The sequence below is a fragment of the Eubalaena glacialis genome, chromosome 1 (genome assembly GCF_028564815.1).
Source record: "Eubalaena glacialis isolate mEubGla1 chromosome 1, mEubGla1.1.hap2.+ XY, whole genome shotgun sequence".
NCBI classification, from domain to species: domain Eukaryota; kingdom Metazoa; phylum Chordata; class Mammalia; order Artiodactyla; family Balaenidae; genus Eubalaena; species Eubalaena glacialis.
The window spans coordinates 88,091,378-88,111,709 of record NC_083716.1 but is presented as its reverse complement, the minus strand read 5'-3'; the positions used below and the strand labels follow the sequence as shown (position 1 = coordinate 88,111,709).

The 20,332-nt window shown below is 43.5% G+C and overlaps 1 protein-coding gene across 1 annotated transcript in view; it reads right to left on the bottom strand.

Moving 5' to 3' along the window:
* Positions 1-20,332, bottom strand: part of PCNX2 (pecanex 2) — a 303,741-nt gene that overhangs the window by 72,712 nt on the left and 210,697 nt on the right. Inside the window, exon 23 of the mRNA XM_061182433.1 lies at positions 15,354-15,483. Coding sequence (XP_061038416.1) covers positions 15,354-15,483 — 130 coding nt within the window. The remainder of the gene's footprint in view (positions 1-15,353; positions 15,484-20,332) is intronic.

Sequence of the window (20,332 nt, the reverse complement as noted above, 5' to 3'; positions counted from 1 at the left end):
CAACACACTGGAGTTCCTCAAAAGTGGCATCCTTCTGGAATACATTTGCATAATCACTCATCACCACACCCAAAGTGTCAAACCTTACCCCTGGGTACGTGTGTGTGAGCTTTCTCATCCGTCAGCAAAACAGCAGGATGGGGCCAAGTTCATCATTTAGTGTTGCAGACATCAGACATAGACCTGGGTTTCCAGTTGAGCAAATCCAAGGCAGAGAAGGGAGGTGGAAGGACTGATTAAGACACAGGGCGTATCAGCCAGAGAGCGAGGGAGGCTCAGACTCCTGTCTGCCACTCCACCCTTCTCTGGAATTCTAGACTATTTAGACTCACAGAATTACGGTGCTAAAGGTCTTACCTTCGTGCTGTCATCCCTCCAAATAAAATTATGAAGGAAGGATCCCTTCGATAAAAGCCATCACTTGCTTTTATTATGAGTCTCTCGATTTCATGTGACAGAAAACCCAACTGGAAACGGCTTAAGCAAAATCTGGAACTCACTGGTTCACACAGCTGAAAGGTCAATGGAGCCCAGCTGGACTCAGGGGATAGAGTGCGTGGTGTCATCAGGAATCATCCTCCACGTCCCTCGGCCCTGCCCGTTTGCTGTGTTCTCAGGCCAGTTCACACCTCGTGGGGACAAAAAGGCTGCCAGCAGCATTAGGCTTGCATCTCACACTACCAAGTCCAGTGGGAAAGATGATTCTCCTCCCCTGCAGGCCTGCCACACCCCAAGTCCCAGGCAGAAACAATCCTTCTCTGGAACTCTGGGTTTCACACCTTGCCTTTCTCTTGCTTTTTTGGCCACGGTCTCACCTGCTCATCTGTTTCTTGCTTACCTGTGGCCTGAAGTCCAGGAAAATGTTTACGCAGAGCTCAGTTTTACTAGAGTGGAATGAAAGGTGAGGCAGGCTGCCGGCTGCCCATCCACAGACTCAGCCCACGTGTCCCCAGCCACCGGGCTGAGATTTGCTGATACTAAACTCTGAGCTCCTGTGGCTCCTCAGTCGGCCTGGACACCTCCACTTCATTCTACATAACTAAGAATGTCTCTTGCTGGCTTCTCTTCACCTCTATCACTTTTGGAAAGTTCGAGACTTGGTCCAATTTCCCACCCTGGCTGTGCGTGTAAGTCCCGGGATGCACTGCCTCCTCACACGTGGCCTAAACCGTGTCAATCCCGAAACACGCCTCAAATAGACACACATATGGAACCTCAAAGTGACTCCCAGGCATTTTTAAATTGCTCAGAACTCCCAGATTTATATATGCATCAGCCTAGGAGTCCCTTCGGGGGGAGGATTCCCTAAGACCTATCATTAGCCCCCAGGAAAAGTGACGGCGTTTCCTGATCCTTTTCACAGGCCTATCAAGTTACTTAACAGCCCGGACCCGGCAAGGTCTGGAACCAGGGCACCCTGGTGCCTCACGTCATTGGTGGTCCTGGGTCTCCCAGTGGGAGAGGCTCCCAGTCCCCGCTCTGGAAATACCGGAGGCAGCAGGCCACACCCAAGGGGGCGCCCCTCCGCCTCCCTGCTCAGGGTCTGGGGCTGCTGAGAAGCAGGCGGGGCTGCAGCTCCCGACTGGGACCTCGGGAAGGAGCCCCTCAGCAACCGGCTCAGGGATGCGGGAGCATCGCAAGGTCCCCGCAGAATCAGGGAAAGACAAACTCGCCAGCTATGGTCCAGACCTGGCCAGGTGGCCCCTCACCACCTCCTGCTGAGCCTGCGGAGGGGCTCCAAGCCCCTGAGCTGCAAGGCTCCTGTGGTCCAGTCATCAGTGAGACAGCTCAGCAGATGAACTGGAGAGTGGCCTTGGGAGAGTCGTGTTGGGTTTGACTTGGGTCACTTTGGACCTGCCTGAGGGCAGAGGAGAGGTTTGGGACCAACGTCTGCTTCTGAGGAGGTGACAGGGAGCATGGCCACCTCTGCCACACCTGGCGCTGCCCCCCACAGAGAGAGGCTGCACAGAGCTCCGCTAGGGACCCAGAGAAGGCCTTTCTGGAGTGAGGCACACAGGGACCCCGGGCCCCGGGCTGCAGCCGCCTTCCCTTCCAGACGGGCTCTTGTGACCATACCTCTCGAGTCAAGAGCAAATGCTTTAACTGGCAGTCACTGGGTTTTTTGTTTTATGGGGTTTTTTTGGGTTTTTTTGCTGTGGGAGATATTTGACACAATGGAAAGGGCTTGAAATAAGGCCAGACCTGGTTAATATCTTGGATCGGCCACTGACATATTCTGTGACTTTAGGCAAGTTACTGAACTTCCCTGAGTCTCCTTTTTCTGATCTGTGAAATGACAAAAATGAAATTCTACTTCCGAAGTGGGTGTCAGGATAGGAATGAATATATCTGAGCAGGTGAGCAGGTGTTCACTAAATACAAAAAGATGACAATCACTCCTGTTGCTGCTGCATTGTTCCTACTGCCTTTGTTACATTTAACAGTAATATATCCAGGGCCCAACACACTCCTAGGTGTGCATCCGAGAGCTCTAATAGCCCTAAGACACCTGATAAGGGAGCTTCATGACTTTATCTCCACAGCAAATTTGTCCAGGTGCTTTGAAAACACATCCAAATAAATTGGGGGGTAGCTTAATTGCGAGGTGAAATATGCAAATCCCTCCCAGCATAACTGCAAACCTGAATTACAGTGCTGCATTTTACTATTAACACATAAGCCATATAATCTTCCTGCTTTATACTTAAAAAAGAATGCCTTTTGAGACGCTCAATGCTTTGCACAGAGATCTTACAAACCATGCTTAAAAGAGCTCACTGGGAAGAGACTATCCAGCAAAATCCTCCCCATTCTGAAAAAAGGTAGAAAATAAAGCATGAAGTTGAGAATTCCTTTCTTTGACTGCCTTAAGCAAGTCAGGCATCCATGGCTCTGTACAGCTTATCGTCATTAACAAATCATGAATGAAGACCCAGATGGTGAGAGGCAAGCCCACGTGCAGATAGCACGAGTGAGGGGGCTGGAGAGATGATGAAGGACAGCAGTGACGTCGACCTCTATGCACCGGAATGTTGAGTTAAAGCCCAGAAGTTGAGAAGTGATAGAGGAAATGTAAACTTCTGCTTCTCGGTAGAACACACATGCATGAGAGTGGGATGAGGAAGACTTGGCTTGGCAATACTTGAGTAAAATCATTGCGAGCGTTTCGATTTTAAGAGGCATAAATGAGAGCGGGACATAGGACTCAGAGGAAGTAACAGGTCCCTCTACTATGAGCTGAGTAGGTGACACCTGGAGCAGTCTAAGGAGGGCACAGTCAGGGTCAACCCAGTAAACAACTGGACGAGGACGGCTGAGATGCTCAAGGTCTAGACCATTTCACACAAAAAAACAGATAGGACTGTTAAGCCTGAAGCAGAGACCTGAGAAGGGAAGGAGAGCTGCCTTCAAACTGGTAAAGGATGGAATGTACAGGAGGCACAAGGATGCGGGTTGCTCCAGGATCAGCAGGTGTATCCAGGTGACTGGGGTATCCGGGTGATGCCACAAGGAGCAGATTCAGAGCATGAGAGCCCCAGCTGTGACTGCCAAAGATCACACGGGCTGCCCAGTGAGACACAAGTCCTGCTCCACCCACAGTAGGAGGAGGGCTCCCTTCCGTGGATGGTACAGAGGGGATTCCGTAATTCCAAGGGTCCATGCTAGTCTCTCTTCTATATTACAAACCCAAGAAGGGGCTGGGCAGTAGCACAGTAGGATCCATGAGAGCTCACTGAGACTGGTTGAAGTATTCTGATCATCTCTTTTGTTGTCTGATAAACCACAAAAGAGTGGCACTTTGAAGATCTTGTTTTTTCCACTGTGATGCTGTGATGCTGTGATGCTCAAAGAACAGAACCTGGGCTCTGGGACTGGCTAAGGCCTCAAAATAAACACAGCACCTGATGGTGAAGACTAGTATTTATGGGGCATCTCACAGCACGCTGGTTGTGGATGTGATGCTCCGTGGTCCACACATGTATTCTTTCATGGGTTGATTGTGTTCTGCCATTTCAGAAACGATTTCAGGTAGGTTGCAAGGATACATAAAATATGTCTAGACTTAACTGAATTAAAAGTTGAAATGATAGCACACAGAAATATAGGGAAGGAAAACAAAATGGGTACAGGATTAATTTGGTGTTTATGACTTCTGGGAGGCACATAGAGACAGTCATCCCATTTTACACATGAGTCAACTGAGGCTCACAGGCTGAATAATTTCCTAAAGTCAAACACCTAACCAAGCGTACGGGCTGGGATTTTATTCAAGGTCTGACTGACCGCAAAGCTGGTGCTTTCTGATGGAACATCACTCCCTCAGGGAGAGCTGAGGATGAAGTGACCCTGATTATCTTCTTGCTGACTAGGGTGAGACCAAGGGCATGGAATGCAGAGTCGATTTTTTTGCAGACCAATCACATAGAATGATTCCTATCTTAAAGCCCAGCACAGTGGCCTCACATACATGCTTACTGTATACTTGTTGACAAGGATAATGCCCAGAACAATTTAACATTTTAAAACCAATCCGGAGAATATAATAGAAATGTAACAACCATGAAGCTATATTTGCCCGTCAGGTAGCTGTTATGTACGTCTCCTCATAGCTATGGTATTTAACATTTTATAGAAGACTTTTGATGTATGAAAGCAAAATCATTATTAATGGGATTTTTCCTTCTTTAGGGCTGAAGACAGTCGACTCCTTTAGGAGTGAGACATTGGCTAAGATAACCAGGGCCATGAGTCAAATATATACTTTCCAGCCTAAATATCTGTTTCACGTTAATAACAAAGTTTGGTTATTTAGCAATTGTTTATATATAAAGAGAAGGATGATGAATCATAATATCAAAATGTGTTTCTAAAGCTTTTTTAAAATACTCTGAAAGGAGGCACCTTCAAGATGGTGGAGGAATAAGACGTGAAGATCACCTTCCTCCCCACAAATACATCAAAACTACATCTACATGTGGAACAGCTCCTACAGAACACCTACTGAACGCTGGCAGAAGACCTCAGACTTCCCACAAGGCAAGAAATTCCCCACGTGATCCAGGGACAACTTCCCCAGGAGAACACACGGCGCACCTCAGGCTGCTGAAACGTCACGCTGGCCTCTGCTGCCGTAGGCTCACCCCGCATTCCGTACCCCTCCCTCCCCCCGGCCTGAGTGAGCCAGAGCCCCCGAATCAGCAGCTCTTTAACCCCGTCCTGTCTGAGTGAACAACAGACGCCCTCAGGAGACCTACACGCAGAGGCGGGGCCAAATCCAAAGCTGAAGCCCAGGAGCTGTGCAAACAAAGAAGAGAAAGGGAAATTTCTCCCAGCAGCCTCAGCAGCAGCGGATTAAATCTCCACAATCAACGTGATGTACCCTGCATCTGTGGAACACCTGAATAGACAACGAATCATCCCAAATTGAGGAGGTGGACTTTGGGACCAACTGTAGACTTGGGGTTTGCTTTCTGTATCTAATTTGTTTCTGGTTTTATGTTTATAGTAGTTTAGTATTTAGAGCTTATTATCATTGGTAGATTTGTTTATTGATTTCGTTGCTCTCTTCCTTTTTTTAAAAAAAAAAATATATTTTTTTCCTTTTTCTCTTTTTGTGAGTGTGTATGTGTATGCTTCTTTGTGTGATTTTGTCTGCATAGCTTTGCTGTTGCCACTCTTCCTAGGGCTCTGATTGTCTGTTTTTTGTTTTTTAGGGTTTTTTAGTATAGCTTTTAGCACTTGTTATCGTTGGTGGATTTGTTTTTTGGTTTGGTTGCTCTCTTCTTTCTTTCTCTCTTTCTGTTTTATTTATTACTTTTTAATTTTTAATTTTTTAATATTTTTTATTTTAATAACTTTATTTTATTTTATTTACTTTTCTCCTTTCTTTCTTTCTTTTTCCTCCCTTTTCTTTGGAGCCATGAGGCTGACAGGGTCTTGGTGCTCTGGCCGGGTATCAGGCCCAAGCCTCTGAGGTGGGAAAGTCGAGTTCAGGACATTGGTCCACCAGAGACATCCCGGCCCCATGTAATATCAAATGGCGAAAGCTCTCCCAGAGATCTCCATCTCAACGCTGAGACCCAGCTCCACTCAACACCAGCAAGCTACAGTGCTGGACACCCTATGCCAAACAACTAGCAAGACAGGAACACAACCCCACCCATTAGCAGAGAGGCTGCCTAAAATCATAATAAGGTCACAGACACCCCAAAATACACCACCGGACGTGGTCCTGCCCACCAGAAAGACAAGATCCAGCCTCATCCACCAGAAAAAAGGCACCAGTCCCCTCCACCAGGAAGCCTACACAAACGACTGAACTAACCTGACACACTGGGAGCAGACACCAAAAACAACGGGAACTACTGACCTGCAGCCTGTGAAACGGAGACCCAAAACACAGTAAGTTAAGCAAAATGAGAAGACAGAGAAATACACAGCAGATGAAGGAGCAAGGTAAAAACCCACCAGACCAAACAAATGAAGAGGAAATAGGCAGTCTACCTGAAAAAGAATTCAGAGTAATGATAGTAAAGATGATCCAAAATCTTGGAAATAGAATGGAGAAAATACACGAAATGTTTGACAAGGACCTAGAAGAACTAAAGAGCAAACAGACAATGATGAACAACACAATAAATGAAATTAAAAATTCTCTAGAAGGAATCAATAGCAGAATAACTGAGGCAGAAGAACGGATAAGTGACCTGGAAGATAAAATAGTGGAAATAACTACCGCAGAGCAAAATAAAGAAAAAAGAATGAAAAGAATTGAGGACAATCTCAGAGACCTCTGGGACAACATTAAATGCACTAACATTCGAATTATAGGGGTCCCAGAAGAAGAAGAGAAAAAAAAGGGACTGAGAAAATATTTGAAGAGATTACAGTTGAAAACTTCCCTAACATGGGTAAGGAAATAGTCAATCAAGCCCAGGAAGTGCAGAGAGTCCCATACAGGATAAATCCAAGGAGAAACACGCCAAGACACATATTAATCAAACTACCAAAAATTAAATACAAAGAAAAAATATTAAAAGCAGCAAGGGAAAAGCAACAATTAACATACAAGGGAATCCTGATAAGGTTAACAGCTGATCTTTCAGCAGAAACTCTGCAATCCAGAAGAGAGTGGCAGGACATATTTAAAGTGATGAAAGGTAAAAACCTACAACCAAGATTACTCTACCCAGCAAGGATCTCATTCAGATTCCACGGAGAAATTAAAACCTTTACAGACAAACAAAAGCTAAGAGAATTCAGCACCACCAAACCAGCTTTACAACAAATGCTAAAGGAACTTCTCTAGGCAGGAAACAGAGAAGGAAAAGACTTACAATAACAAACCCAAAACAATTAGGAAAATGGTAATAGAAACATACATATAGATAACTACCTTAAATGTAAATGGATTAAATGCTCCAAACAAAAGACACAGACTGGCTGAATGGATACAAAAACAAGACCCGTATATATGCTGTCTACAAGACCCACTTCAGACCTAGGGACACATACAGACTGAAAGTGAGGGGATGAAAAAAGATATTCCATGCAAATGGAAATCAAAAGAAAGCTGGAATAGCAATTCTCATATCAGACAAAATAGACTTTAAAATAAAGACTATTACAAGAGACAAAGAAGGACACTACATAATGATCAAGGGATCCATCCAAGAAGAAGATATAAAAATTGCAAATATTTATGCACCCAACATAAGAGCACCTCAATACATAAGGCAAATGCTAACAGCCATAAAAGGGGAAATCGACAGTAACACAATCATAGTAGGGGACTTTAACACCCCACTTTCACCAATGGACAGATCATCCAAAATGAAAATAAGTAAGGAAACACAAGCTTTAAATGATACATTAAACAAGATGGACTTAATTGATATTTACAGGACATTCCATCTATTACAAATGGAATTACATTGCATTTGTAATCCAAAAACAGCAGATTACACTTTCTTCTCAAGTGCTCATGGAACATTCTCCAGGATAGATCATATCTTGGGTCACAAATCAAGCCTTGGTAAATTTAAGAAAATTGAAATCGTATTAAGTATCTTTTCCAACCACAGTGCTATGAGACTAGATATCAATTACAGGAAAAAAATCTGTCAAAAATACAAACACATGGAGGCTAAACAATACACTACTAAATAACCAAGAGATCACTGAAGAAATCAGAGGAAATCAAAAAATACCTAGAGACAAATGACAATGAAAACACGGCGACCCAAAACCTATGGGATGCAGCAAAAGCAGTTCTAAGAGGGAAGTTTATAGCAAAACAATCTTACCTCAAGAAACAATAAACATCTCAAATAAACAACCTAACCTTACGTCTAAAGCAATTAGAGAAAGAAGATCAAAAAACCCCCAAAGTTAGCAGAAGGAAAGAAATCATAAAGATCAGATCAGAAATAAATGAAAAAAAAATGAAGGAAAGGATAGCGAAGATCAATAAAACTAAAAGCTGGTTCTTTGAGAAGATAAACAAAATTGATAAACCATTAGCCAGACTCATCAGGAAAAAAAGGGAGAAGACTCAAATCAATAGAATTAGAAATGAAAAAGGAGAAGTAACAACTGACACTTCAGAAATACAAAGGATCATGAGACATTACTACAAGCAACTATATGCCAATAAAATGGAAAACCTGGAGGAAATGGACAAATTCTTAGAAAGGCACAACCTTCTGAGACTGAACCAGGAAGAAATAGAAAATAGAAACAGACCAATCACAAGCACTGAAATTGAAACTGTGATTAAAAGTCTTCCAACAAACAAAAGCCCAAGACCAGATGGCTTCACAGGCAAATTCTATCAAACATTTAGAGAAGAGCTAACACCTATCCTTCTCAAACTCTTCCAAAATATTGCAGAGGGAGGAACACTCCCAAACTCATTCTACAAGGCCACCATCACACTGATACCAAAACCAGACAAGGATGTCACAAAAAAAGAAAACTACAGGCCAATATCACTGATGAACAGAGATGCAAAAATCCTCAACAAAATACTAGCAAACAGAATCCAACAGCACATTAAAGAATCATACACCATGATTAAGTAGGGTTTATCCGAGGGATGTTAGGATTCTTCAATATATGCAAATCAATCAATGTGATACACCATATTAACAAATTGAAGGAGAAAGACCATATGATCATATCAATACATGCAGAAAAAGCTTTCGACAAAATTCAACACCCATTTATGATAAAAAAAAAACCCTCACAATGTAGGCATAGGGCGAACTTACCTCAACATAATAAAGGCCAAATATGACAAACCCACAGCCAACATCGTTCTCAATGGTGAAAAACAAACCATTTCCATTAAGATCAGGAACAAGACAAGGTTGCCCACTCTCACCACTATTATTCAACATAGTTTTAGAAGTTTTAGCCACAGCAATCAGAGAAGAAAAAGAAATAAAAGGAATCCAAATCAGAAAAGAAGTAAAGCTGTCACTGTTTGCAGATAACATGATACTATACATAGAGAATCCTAAACATGCTACCAGAAAACTACTAGAGCTCATCAATGAATTTGGTAAAGTAGCAGGATACAAAATTAATGCACAGAAATCTCTTGCATTCCGATACACTAAGGATGAAAAATCTGAAAGAGAAATTAAGGAAACACTCCCATTTACCATTGCAACAAAAAGAATAAAATACCTAGGAATAAACCTACATAAGGAGACAAAAGACCTGTATGCAGAAAACTATAAGACACTGATGAAAGAAATTAAAGATGATACAAACAGATGGAGAGATATACCATGTTCTTGGGTTGGAAGAATCAACATTGTGAAAATGACTATACTACCCAAAGCAATCTACAGATTCAATGCAATCCCTATCAAACTACCAATGGCATTTTTCACAGAACTAGAACAAAAAATTGCACAATTTGTATGGAAACACAAAAGACCCCAACAGCCAAAACAATCTTGAGAAAAACGGAGCTGGAGGAATCAGACTCCCTGACTTCAGACTATATTACAAAGCTACAGTAATCAAGACAGTATGGTACTGGCACAAAAACAGAAATATAGATCAGTGGAACAGGATAGAAAGCCCAGAGATAAACCCATGCACATATGGTCACCTTATCTTTGATAAAGGAAGCAAGAATATACAGTGGAGAAAAGACAGCCTCTTCAATAGTGTTGCTGGGAAACCTGGACAGCTACATGTAAAAGAATGAAATTAGAACACTCCCTAATACCATACACAAAAATAAACTCAAAATGGATTAAAGACCTAAACGTAAGGCCAGACACTATAAATCGCTTAGAGGAAAACATAGGCAGAACACTCCATGACATAAATCACAGCAAGATCTTTTTTGACCCACCTCCTAGAGAAATGCAAATAAAAACAAAAATAAACAAATGAGACCTACTGAAATTTAAAAGCTTTTGCACAGCAAAGGAAACTATAAACAAGACGAAAAGACAACCCTCAGAATGGGAGAAAATATTTGCAAACGAAGCAACGGACAAAGGATTAATCTCCAAAATATACAAGCAGCTCATGCAGCTCAATATCAGAAAAACAAACAACCCAATCCCAAAATGGGCAGAAGACCTAAATAGACATTTCTCCAAAGAAGATATACAGATTGCCAACAGACACATGAAAGGATGCTCAACATCACTAATCATTAGAGAAATGCAAATCAAAACTACAATGAGGTATCACCTCACACCTGTCAGAATGGCCATCATCAAAAAATCCACAAACAATAAATGCTGGAGAGGGTGTGGAGAAAAGGGTACCCTCTTGCACTGTTGGTGGGAATGTAAATTGATACAGCCACTATGGAGAACAGTATGGAGATTCCTTAAGAAACTAAGAATAGAACTACCATACGACCCAGCAATCCCACTACTGGGCATATACCCTGAGAAAACCATAATTCAAAAAGAGTCATGTACCACAATGTTCACTGCAGCACTATTTACAATAGCCAGGACATGGAAGCAACCTAAGTGTCCATCGACAGATGAATGGATAAAGAAGATGTGGCATGTATATACAATGGAATATTACTCAGCCATAAAAAGAAACTAAACTGAGCTACTTGTAGTGAGGTGGATGGACCTAGAGTCTGTCATACGGAGTGAAGTAAGTCAGAAAGAGAAAAACAAACACCGTATGCTAACACATATATATGGAGTCTAAAATGGTTCTCAAGAACCTAGGGGCAGGACAGGAATAAAGACGCAGACATAGAGAATGGGTTGAGGACACGGGGAGGCAGAAGGGTAAGCTGGGACGAAGTGAGAGAGTGGCATGGACATATATACACTACCAAATGTAAAATAGATAGCTAGTGGGAAGCAGCCGCATAGCACAGGGAGATCAGCTCGGTGCTTTGTGTCCACCTAGAGGGGTGGGATATGGAGGGTGGGAGGGAGATGCAAGAGGGAGGGGATATGGGGATATATGTATACGTATAGTTGATTCACTTTGTTATACAGCAGAAACTAACACAACAATTGAAAGCAATTATACTCCAATAAAAATGTTAAAAAAAAATACTCTGACATAAGGGGATTTATAAACACCAGGCACTATTATTACAGTGCATTTGTTATTGTTGCCTGTAAGTTAAATGGAGACACCAGGCCGAACTCATCGAGACCAATTTTAAAGACCTTCTTAGTTAAGAACAGTTTAATAGTGCACAGCCTGATGGTGGCGAATGAAATCCAGATTACGATTTCCTTTCCCTTTTACGTAATACTGTTGGATTTAATTCATTTAAGAAATAGTTACAGAACATCTTCTGTGTGCGTGGCCCCGTAGGAACACAAAGATGAAAAAAAAACAAGTCCAGGCTTGGAGGTAGAGTCAGTCCACACCAATCCTTGGTACAATTTACTGATGGTCACAGAGCAAATTTATTTTCCAAAGGTGACCACTACAGTACCTCTCATCCCACAAGTCCCTCCTGAACCTTCCATTCATCCATCAGGAAGTGGAATATGATTCCCCTCTTTGTGAGTCTGTGTGCGTGTGGGTGGAAGTGGAGGGGTTGGGGGAGGGAAGGGCACTCGGTGAGAAGGGCACAGCCGAGGGAGGGCTGGGAATGAAAAATCCACAATATGCGACGTACGAAACAGTACTGAGGGAGATTAGGACTGAGGTGAGGTGGGTCTATATTTGTGCTGCCCTATGTGATAGCCTCGAGTCACATGCGGCTACTTAAATGTAAATGAATTAAAATTCAATAGAATTAAAACTTCAGCCACACTAGCCCTCTTCCAAGTGCTGGGAGGGCTCCCATGTTGGACGAGGTAGATACAGAGCATTTACATCAGTGCTGGGCTCTGAGGTACGTCTCCTTGTCGCCCAGGCAGCAGTGTCCCACAGCGGGCTTCTGAGACAGTGGGACCTGGTGCTGTGTCTGGGGAATCAACCAGAGAGCAGGTTAGTTAGGTGGGCAGAGGACACGTTTGTCACCAGCCCCCAGTGAGGAGCAGCGTTGGAGAACAAAAAGTCTGTGGATTTCAAGACAGCCCAGGCTGGGGAACACAGACGGCCCAGAGTCACCAGGTAGCTGGTGATTTACTTATCGGTTCCATAGCGTATGAAAGTGGTTCCGTTACAGTACGGGGCTCGCTGGAGACTTGCAAAAACCAAGGCAGCTTTAGGAGGTCTGGAAGAAAAATCAAAGGGCTGGAAAGTGAAGGAGCAGGGGTGGAAAGGAAGAGGAGGCCAGGAGAGGGGACGGCAAGTGCCCCTCATCACACCCCCAGGGTGGGGCTGGCGACCCTGGTACCCACTGGCAGATCGTGCTCAGTGTCGTGAGAGGGGAGAATATCCCTCAGTCAGTGGCGGGACAGCTAGTAAACAATTAATCAATTACCCTAACAACTGCTTCTCTGTATCAGACTGAAAAGAAAGCAGTAGGGGCAGCTACAGAGACACAAATAAGAACAGGAAAAGTCATTAGTGTTTGAAATCAAAACCAACAGTTTCAGATACAGAGAATGGGCTTTCCAGAGGGCTTGCAGGGATCCAGATGAGATTTCCTGCCATTTCTTTTCCTCGTACCCACCACTCTTACTGTCCTGAATTCCATCACTGATCTTTTAAGCAGATGACCACAGGGCTCTGTGTTCTGAGGTTTAACACAAGTTGACAAGAGACTTTCAGCTGGCTGCGTTCGGCATCAGCATCTCTCCCCACCCCTCAGTGGGACTGAACATTTTCCCCACCTTGGCTCCTTCAGAGAGACCTAGGAAAGGGAGGATGTCCTTATGTGTTGCCACAGACTCTGCTGTCCCCTTCTCATCCTAGGACAGCCAACCAAAGGCCCGACATGCAACAGAGTGCTACACTGGGGGTAAGAATGGATCACAACATCATCAGTTCTCTGTGAGACTGAATAAGGAAACACTCTAGCAGCCCAGACTTTTCAGTAACCCACATAAACCGACAATTCACACCTCGGAGTACGGCGGCGAGCAGGTAGCTGAGTCTTGGCAGGGAGGAGGCTAAATAAGAAAATACCAAACTTGCGTTGCACAGGCGTTAGGATGTCTCCCCTCAATAAAAGCATCTCACAAAGATTTCTCCATTCCCCTTTCTACTGGGGAAGCTTAACACCCCCTCCAGCTCAAAGGGGATGTGTTTTGCTTATCAAATTCTCCCCCTGGCCAAAAAAACTCGTTCCTATCTGAGAATAGGAGACAAAAGGAAATCTTTTGTGTTACAGAGCACGTTTAAAATATCTTGCACTTTCCTGCATAGTTAAAAGCAAACGAGATTGCCACACTTCTTATTCACAAGCGTTTGCACTTTCCAGAAGTGCGATTTTTAAGAGCTCCACAAAGGTCCCCCAAATTGTTTTCTCCTTAAAAAGCATAAAGACAAGCCAGTGCTGGTGGTTTTCTTTTCCTTCTGACTCTGTAAATACGCACGGCATCTCTTTAGACAAATGCCAAAGAGGGCTCTTGTTTACGTGTACATTTCAAGACGGCTTCACTTGCACAGCAAAAAGCCCACCTCTCTTAAAAGATGAGGAATCTGTGGGGCACACAAGGGGCCTTCCCCACCTCTTGGTGGTCTCCCAGCACTGGCTTACCTTGGGGTGCTCCGGTTTGGTTGGATTTCCCCAGGACCCGTAAATGTGAGGTCCCGGGGATGGGATACCTGTTAGCACGGGTCAGGTGGGGACAGGGATTCCATGCAGGGCAGTCAGAGGAGAATCCCACCAGCGCACGCCAGCACGATGCTTACTTTGTTCTAGGTACTTTAGGTCTATTAACTCGTATTCTCCCCACAAGCCTGTGAAGTAGGCCTTATTCCTTTGCCCCCATTTTACAGAAGAGGAGAAAGGCCTTGAGGTCACCAGCACTGAGGGTGGAGGTGAGGTGTGAGCCCAGGCAGGCTGGCGGCCCAGGCTGTGTTTTCATCACGACGCCCCACCGCCTGCCCCAGAAGGACGTGCATCTTCCGTGCACATAAACCGTCTAACCACACAGATCTCCTAACTTAACGTTGGCCTCTGTGAGACGTGAAGGGCGCATTGTAAAGTGGCAGAGCAGTGGAAAAGGTAGACACGTTACAGAAGATGGATTAGGGCTTGGATGCAACAGCCCAGGTATGGCTAGTAAATTAGGGCAAATGAGATCTGCAACGGAAGATGACCCCAGCTGGAGACAGGCTGGCTCGCCCCACCTCCTCCTCTGGCTGTTCTCAGGCCCTCCCCCGACAAATCATTAACAACTCTTGAAAGTTACTCAGGGAACCATCACTCCTCCCTTCCCACCACTCCTGAAAAAAATCACTGCCCTCGCTCCATCACTGTTTGCTTGAGGAAATTTATGACCGACTGGTCTAAACAGTCAAGACAAAGTGCAGAAATCATCTTCTACAAGTTTAATGATGCTCCGAAAAAATGGTATGCTCTCCTACGTTGAGCTGTGATGCATGTACACTTGTACATGACACGTATATTTTGAAGGCCCACAGAAGGGAGCCGTGCCCCCCAGGGGTAATCTCATCCAATGACAGGACCACGGCTCCTGAGACAACCTCTCTGAGGGCAACTGCTGAGAGTGGGTGGTGATATCTCACTTTCCTTCACAACTGGTGAAACCTAGACTAGTACCTGACTGCAAATTTGCCATCAGTCAGGCTTGGTCCAGAGCCTGGAAGCCCCCGTGCTGAGTGGATAACTGGGTGGATGGAGGGAGCTTGCTAGGGCTGCCCCACAGGAGGGCAAATCATGAAGCCTGGACTTTTCATAGACAAAGGTCAAGGAGCATCCTGAACATGAATCCTAGGAAAGCAAGTCAGCAACGATTTTAGGATCTTACTTGTAGTTTTTCTCCCAGAACTTCACTGGCCTGACATACGATGTGATAAAAATGACACTCCCGAGAAACGGGCTCAGTGGAGTAGAAAAGATCGACGTGGCAAACGCCTGAAAGAAAAGCATGGCAGAATCTGAGGATTTTGAGTTAAGGAAAAAAAAAAGTGTTCATGATTATTCTTCTACATAGTATTTGCGATTTTGACTAGTTTATGTGAAAGCCATTTTCTCACCAAGGAAAGAAAGAAGGGCCTACCCGTGATCTCTCTATGTACATATTTGGAAATATAAAACTTTCAATAATATCCTGCTAGGTCTCATTTCACCACCATGAAAACCAAATGATTCTCATAAAAATCCCAGCAGTCTCAGCATGATTCATGGCAAAGATTTAATATCTAAGATTTGAAAAGAACAGTTTCTTTTTACTGAGATATTGTTAGCTGAACCAAACACACTGTGGTACATTTACTGAAGTATCAAGCAGCTTTATAAATAATTAAAATTAAATTACACTTTGAAAGTACATAAATAGCATTGTTTGGGAAGATAGCATCTCTATTCCTCAAAGAATCTTTTCCCACTATTCAAAAATATGTATTTTTTTTAATCATACACTGAACACCAATGGCTCAATTCAACTCATGTCTGGTTTATAAGCTAAAAATGTATATACAAGTCACAGCATGCTGTAGGCTAAGTCACCACCCTAGCACTCTGTATGGGTTTCCCACTTCTTGGCATGCCTCACTTTTACACACTCTGATCAGAAATGTAATTGTTCAATATTAAAATTAGTATGGCTCTAACTTTTGGCTTAAACCCAACTAACTGATCTCTGGAAATCTGGGGGAGGTGCCAGAAGGGCTGGTCCCTCCCCAGTCTCACTCCATCATTGGAGAACTTCTCCCAGCTGTCAATCACGGGGCCTGTGATGTGTTAAAGTCAGAGGGAACAGAGGTGGCAGAGGTCAGTGGGGGGCCAGACTGCCCAGGTTTTACATATGCACATGGTTCCTTGTCCTTCAGGGTGAGGGCTGGGAGGGTTCTACGGCACATCTGACCCGATCTCCTACAAGGCTGATTTTCCTACCCGGAAGGGGACGTGGCTGCACAAATGGAGGTCTTGCTTTTTAGCCCATGTTTAAAAAGTTCTGGCAGAAAGTAAGAAATGCCTAAATGTCTGTCACAGATAGGAAGATTCTGTGTTTCATTACCTACCAGAGCATAGAAGGGCTTTCCCATATTATCAGTGGCAGGGCTAAGTTATGTGATAGGGACCCTCACAGCCCCACTTACGTGTAAATACAGAGAAGGGAGTGAGCCTTGCTTGTCTACAGGCACTTCCAGGTGCATTTTCATAGATTTAAGCTCAGAGTTTTCCTTCAGGGGTAGCTGTGTCATTTTTTTTTCAATTTGCTATTTATTTCCAAACATCTTCAGAAGTGAAATAACACATCCTCCATTAATAGTGTTGAATTGTTTGGGTATCAAAAAGATCTCAATTGTGCTACAATTTCAATCCGATTCCTTTTATTTTGACCTAGGTTCAAATGCAGAACTCCAGAATAAGGAGCTACTGTGATATCTATCATCACCCATCAGTTTCTTCTTCATCGGGAAGCTGGAAAGATCTAAACACCTCTGCCACAAAACATACCAAGGTAACTATTCCCCTTGTCACAGGAAGAAAAAAAGAACTTCATGGGAGATGTCATAGAAGGAAGGTACTGAAAAACCCTGAGAAAGCAGAGCGGGGTCACAGGGGAGATTCCTGAGGGAGGGTGTTGGGTGAGGGGAAGGTGACAGGGGGCACTGCGGGGTTTGCAGAAGATCCAGGACAAAGTTAAGTGGAGCCGGGGCTGGGTAGGAGGCTGGGTGGGCTGGCACTGCCGTTCTTTTTGATTCTAAACATTTCCCCAAAGATTATGTTATCCATTTTTTAAATGCCAGAAACAGTTATCCAGAAATTAAGAAACGAGGAAAATAGTGCTAGCCTATAAATAAAGTTCAAATTTGGGAGGAAAGGAAATGAAGCTTAATAGGTCAGAGGTAGGGCAGAAGTGAATAGATGGCCTCAAAGGTTAGTTTATTTAGGGAAGATCAGAAAAGAAATATAGCGCTCTTGGGGAAATACGCGAGATCGTGACTGTAATGGCTAAGGCAGTCCCGAAAAATATGCAGCCTTCTTTATTTTTTGAGAGCCAAGAGGTGGGCCAAAGGGCTAGATGGAGACTCCTTAAAAAGCTTCAGGTTTATCTGAGTACATTTAAAATGAAAATATCAACGTTAATACTTAAAAAAAATAACTGGAAGCTCAAAAGGATATACCAAATAGAAAGCGGCCTTTCCAATACACACATTTAACAGAGCTAATACAGCTAAGTCTGTCTAATTATTAGAAAACAATGGTCTTGCATGGTCTCTACACATATTAAAAGGGTGAGCATGCCTATCTTTCCCTGGAGGTTACAAGCTCAGAAGCTAACAGAGGCTACCGAGGGAGAAAACATGCTAGGACTGGAAAAAGCAATTTAATAAACAGTACCCCGCTGGCCTGAAAGTTAATTCAATTCCAAAATGGAGCAAATTAGCCCCTTCTCAAAGCCAGGATGGATCCTACAGCTTCTTAATAGACTGATAAAATCATTAACATTTCAAAATTAGTCAAGATCCAGGGCTGGCATTTAGGAACCTGATAGCCTTGTCTTGATGGCATATATATCTGGTTTCTTAAACGATCTCATTATATTCTGCACGGTATGATGTTGGGCTCCACATAGCAAATAGCTACCTTTACAACTGATCCAGGATGGGAAAGTGTCTTTGGGTGATGGGGTAGGGGCGCTGGAAGCCCTGGAAGCCATCACACAACTGCAGTGGTCAGGTTCCACGGCCACCTCGAAGGGTCTATAACTTAGCAGAGGCAGGAGGTGGGTTTCACTGACGGGAACAGTTTTAGGCACAAAGCACTGGGACCAATTGTATTCTAAAACCAAATGCCCAATAAAATCTGCATCTCAGATGGGTTCAATTTCTCGAGAGAACCAGTCCATCCATCGCGAAAGTACTTAGATTTAACACCCACTGTGTTCAACCTGAGATGGATGCCAGCACTGTCTTTATCCTTAGAGGAGATACTAAGTGCCAGATACCATGTGTTTGTGTGTGACCCCTCAACACACATAAAGGTCAGGTAATTGAAAGTTACAGCTTCCAGAACAGTTTTAATTCGGCTACGGAACTACAAGGAGTAATTAGTATTACCGGACTCATCCAACAAGGCATAAGGAGCCACAAGAAATGCTACAGATCTATGTAAGACCAAAGTTAGAATAAAATTGGGAACCACCACTTCAAGTTTTAAGTTCTTAGTGCAACTCCTCAACTGCAAATTTACATCCATCTCATCATTTTCATTTAATAAACAGGCTTTAAATTCTAGACAGGATACCCGAGACACACACCAGAAATAAATAAAAATCCCCTCACTCTTTCATCTCACTCGGTTTTAAGGGATTCTGTTTAGAAAAACTAAAATGACTGGCATTCTAGAAAACGACTGCCGTTATAGGAAAGGGGTGATACGCAAGCTCACGCTTTTGCGATCATTTTTCCTGAGCTTGTTCCTCCAAATAACCGTGAAACACTTTACAAATATCAGTGCAGGTCTAAGAATAGGAACACGGAACAATGTGCATTGTGAGGACAGCTCTGGGTATGCTTAATAATTAAAAAAATAATAAGTTGGAAGGACAGCATTTTTAAAAAATCTAGAATGTATTATCACAATGAATATACCATGTCTGTTTCTATCCCTGTACCCAAAGTTGAGATCCCAGGGGTTCCTTAAGAACTGTCTTCAGGAGCCTTATGTAACCTTCAGGAAAGAAAGCTCTGTTTGGCCATTAAAACCGGCTCACAGCACCCCCAGTGGATGCCAGCCGAGAACTGCGCTTCACACACATCAGTGGATGAGAATCCCAGTAAGGCTTGTGAAGATGGAGATTCCAGGGTCCCCCCCACGAAATATGATTTTAAAAGTATGTGCTGACCTCAGGAATCTACTTTTTTAAACAAGCTCCTCCAAGGATTCTGATCTAAGGAGTCCCTGAACCACATCTCGGGAAATACAAATTCAGAAAGTATAAATTCACTGGGGGGACTTCCCTGGTGGCGCAGTGGTTAAGAATCCGCCTGCCAATGCAGGGGACACGGGTTCGAGCCCTGGTCCGGGAATATCCCACATGCCACGGAGCAACTAAGCCCGTGCGCCACAACTACTGAGCCTGCGCTCTAGAGCCTGCCAGCCACAACTACTGAGCCCACGTGCCACAACTACTGAGCCTGTGCTCTAGAGCCTGTGCTCTAGAGCCCGTGCTCTGCAACAAGAGAAGCCACCGCAATGAGAAGCCTGCGCACCGCAACGAAGAGTAGCCCCCGCTCGCTGCAACTAGAGAAAGCCCGCGCGCAGCACCGAAGACCCAACGCAGCCAAAAATTAAAAAAGAAAAAAAAAGAATATTTTTGTTTAATCTCTCTCTCTTCAAGAGTATTCCTGATTTTTCTCTTTCTCCTTCTCTCCAAACACACACACACAGATACACACGCACACACAATTTAGCTATCTGTGTCAAAGTGATCTTTAGAAGGAGCATGTCAAGTTGTTTTGAAGTGAATTAAAACTAATTATCATTATGGAAACACTTAAAAATAGACAAGGAAACCAAACAAAACTACAAATGATAAAATTAGGCTCCTTGGCTAATGATAACAAAACCATAAACTTTTTTTTTTTTCTTCAAAAATATTTGGGTAATTCTGTTTGTGCCCAATTCTGGGTTTTTGAACATTCCTCAAGTATAAGATAACCAAACTATATTATAATATAATGTTATATGATCGATAATAATATATCAATCCTATCCACAAAGTTTAATAACAGCAAGTCAGTTTGCACTATTTTGCACAAGTCAACCAAATCA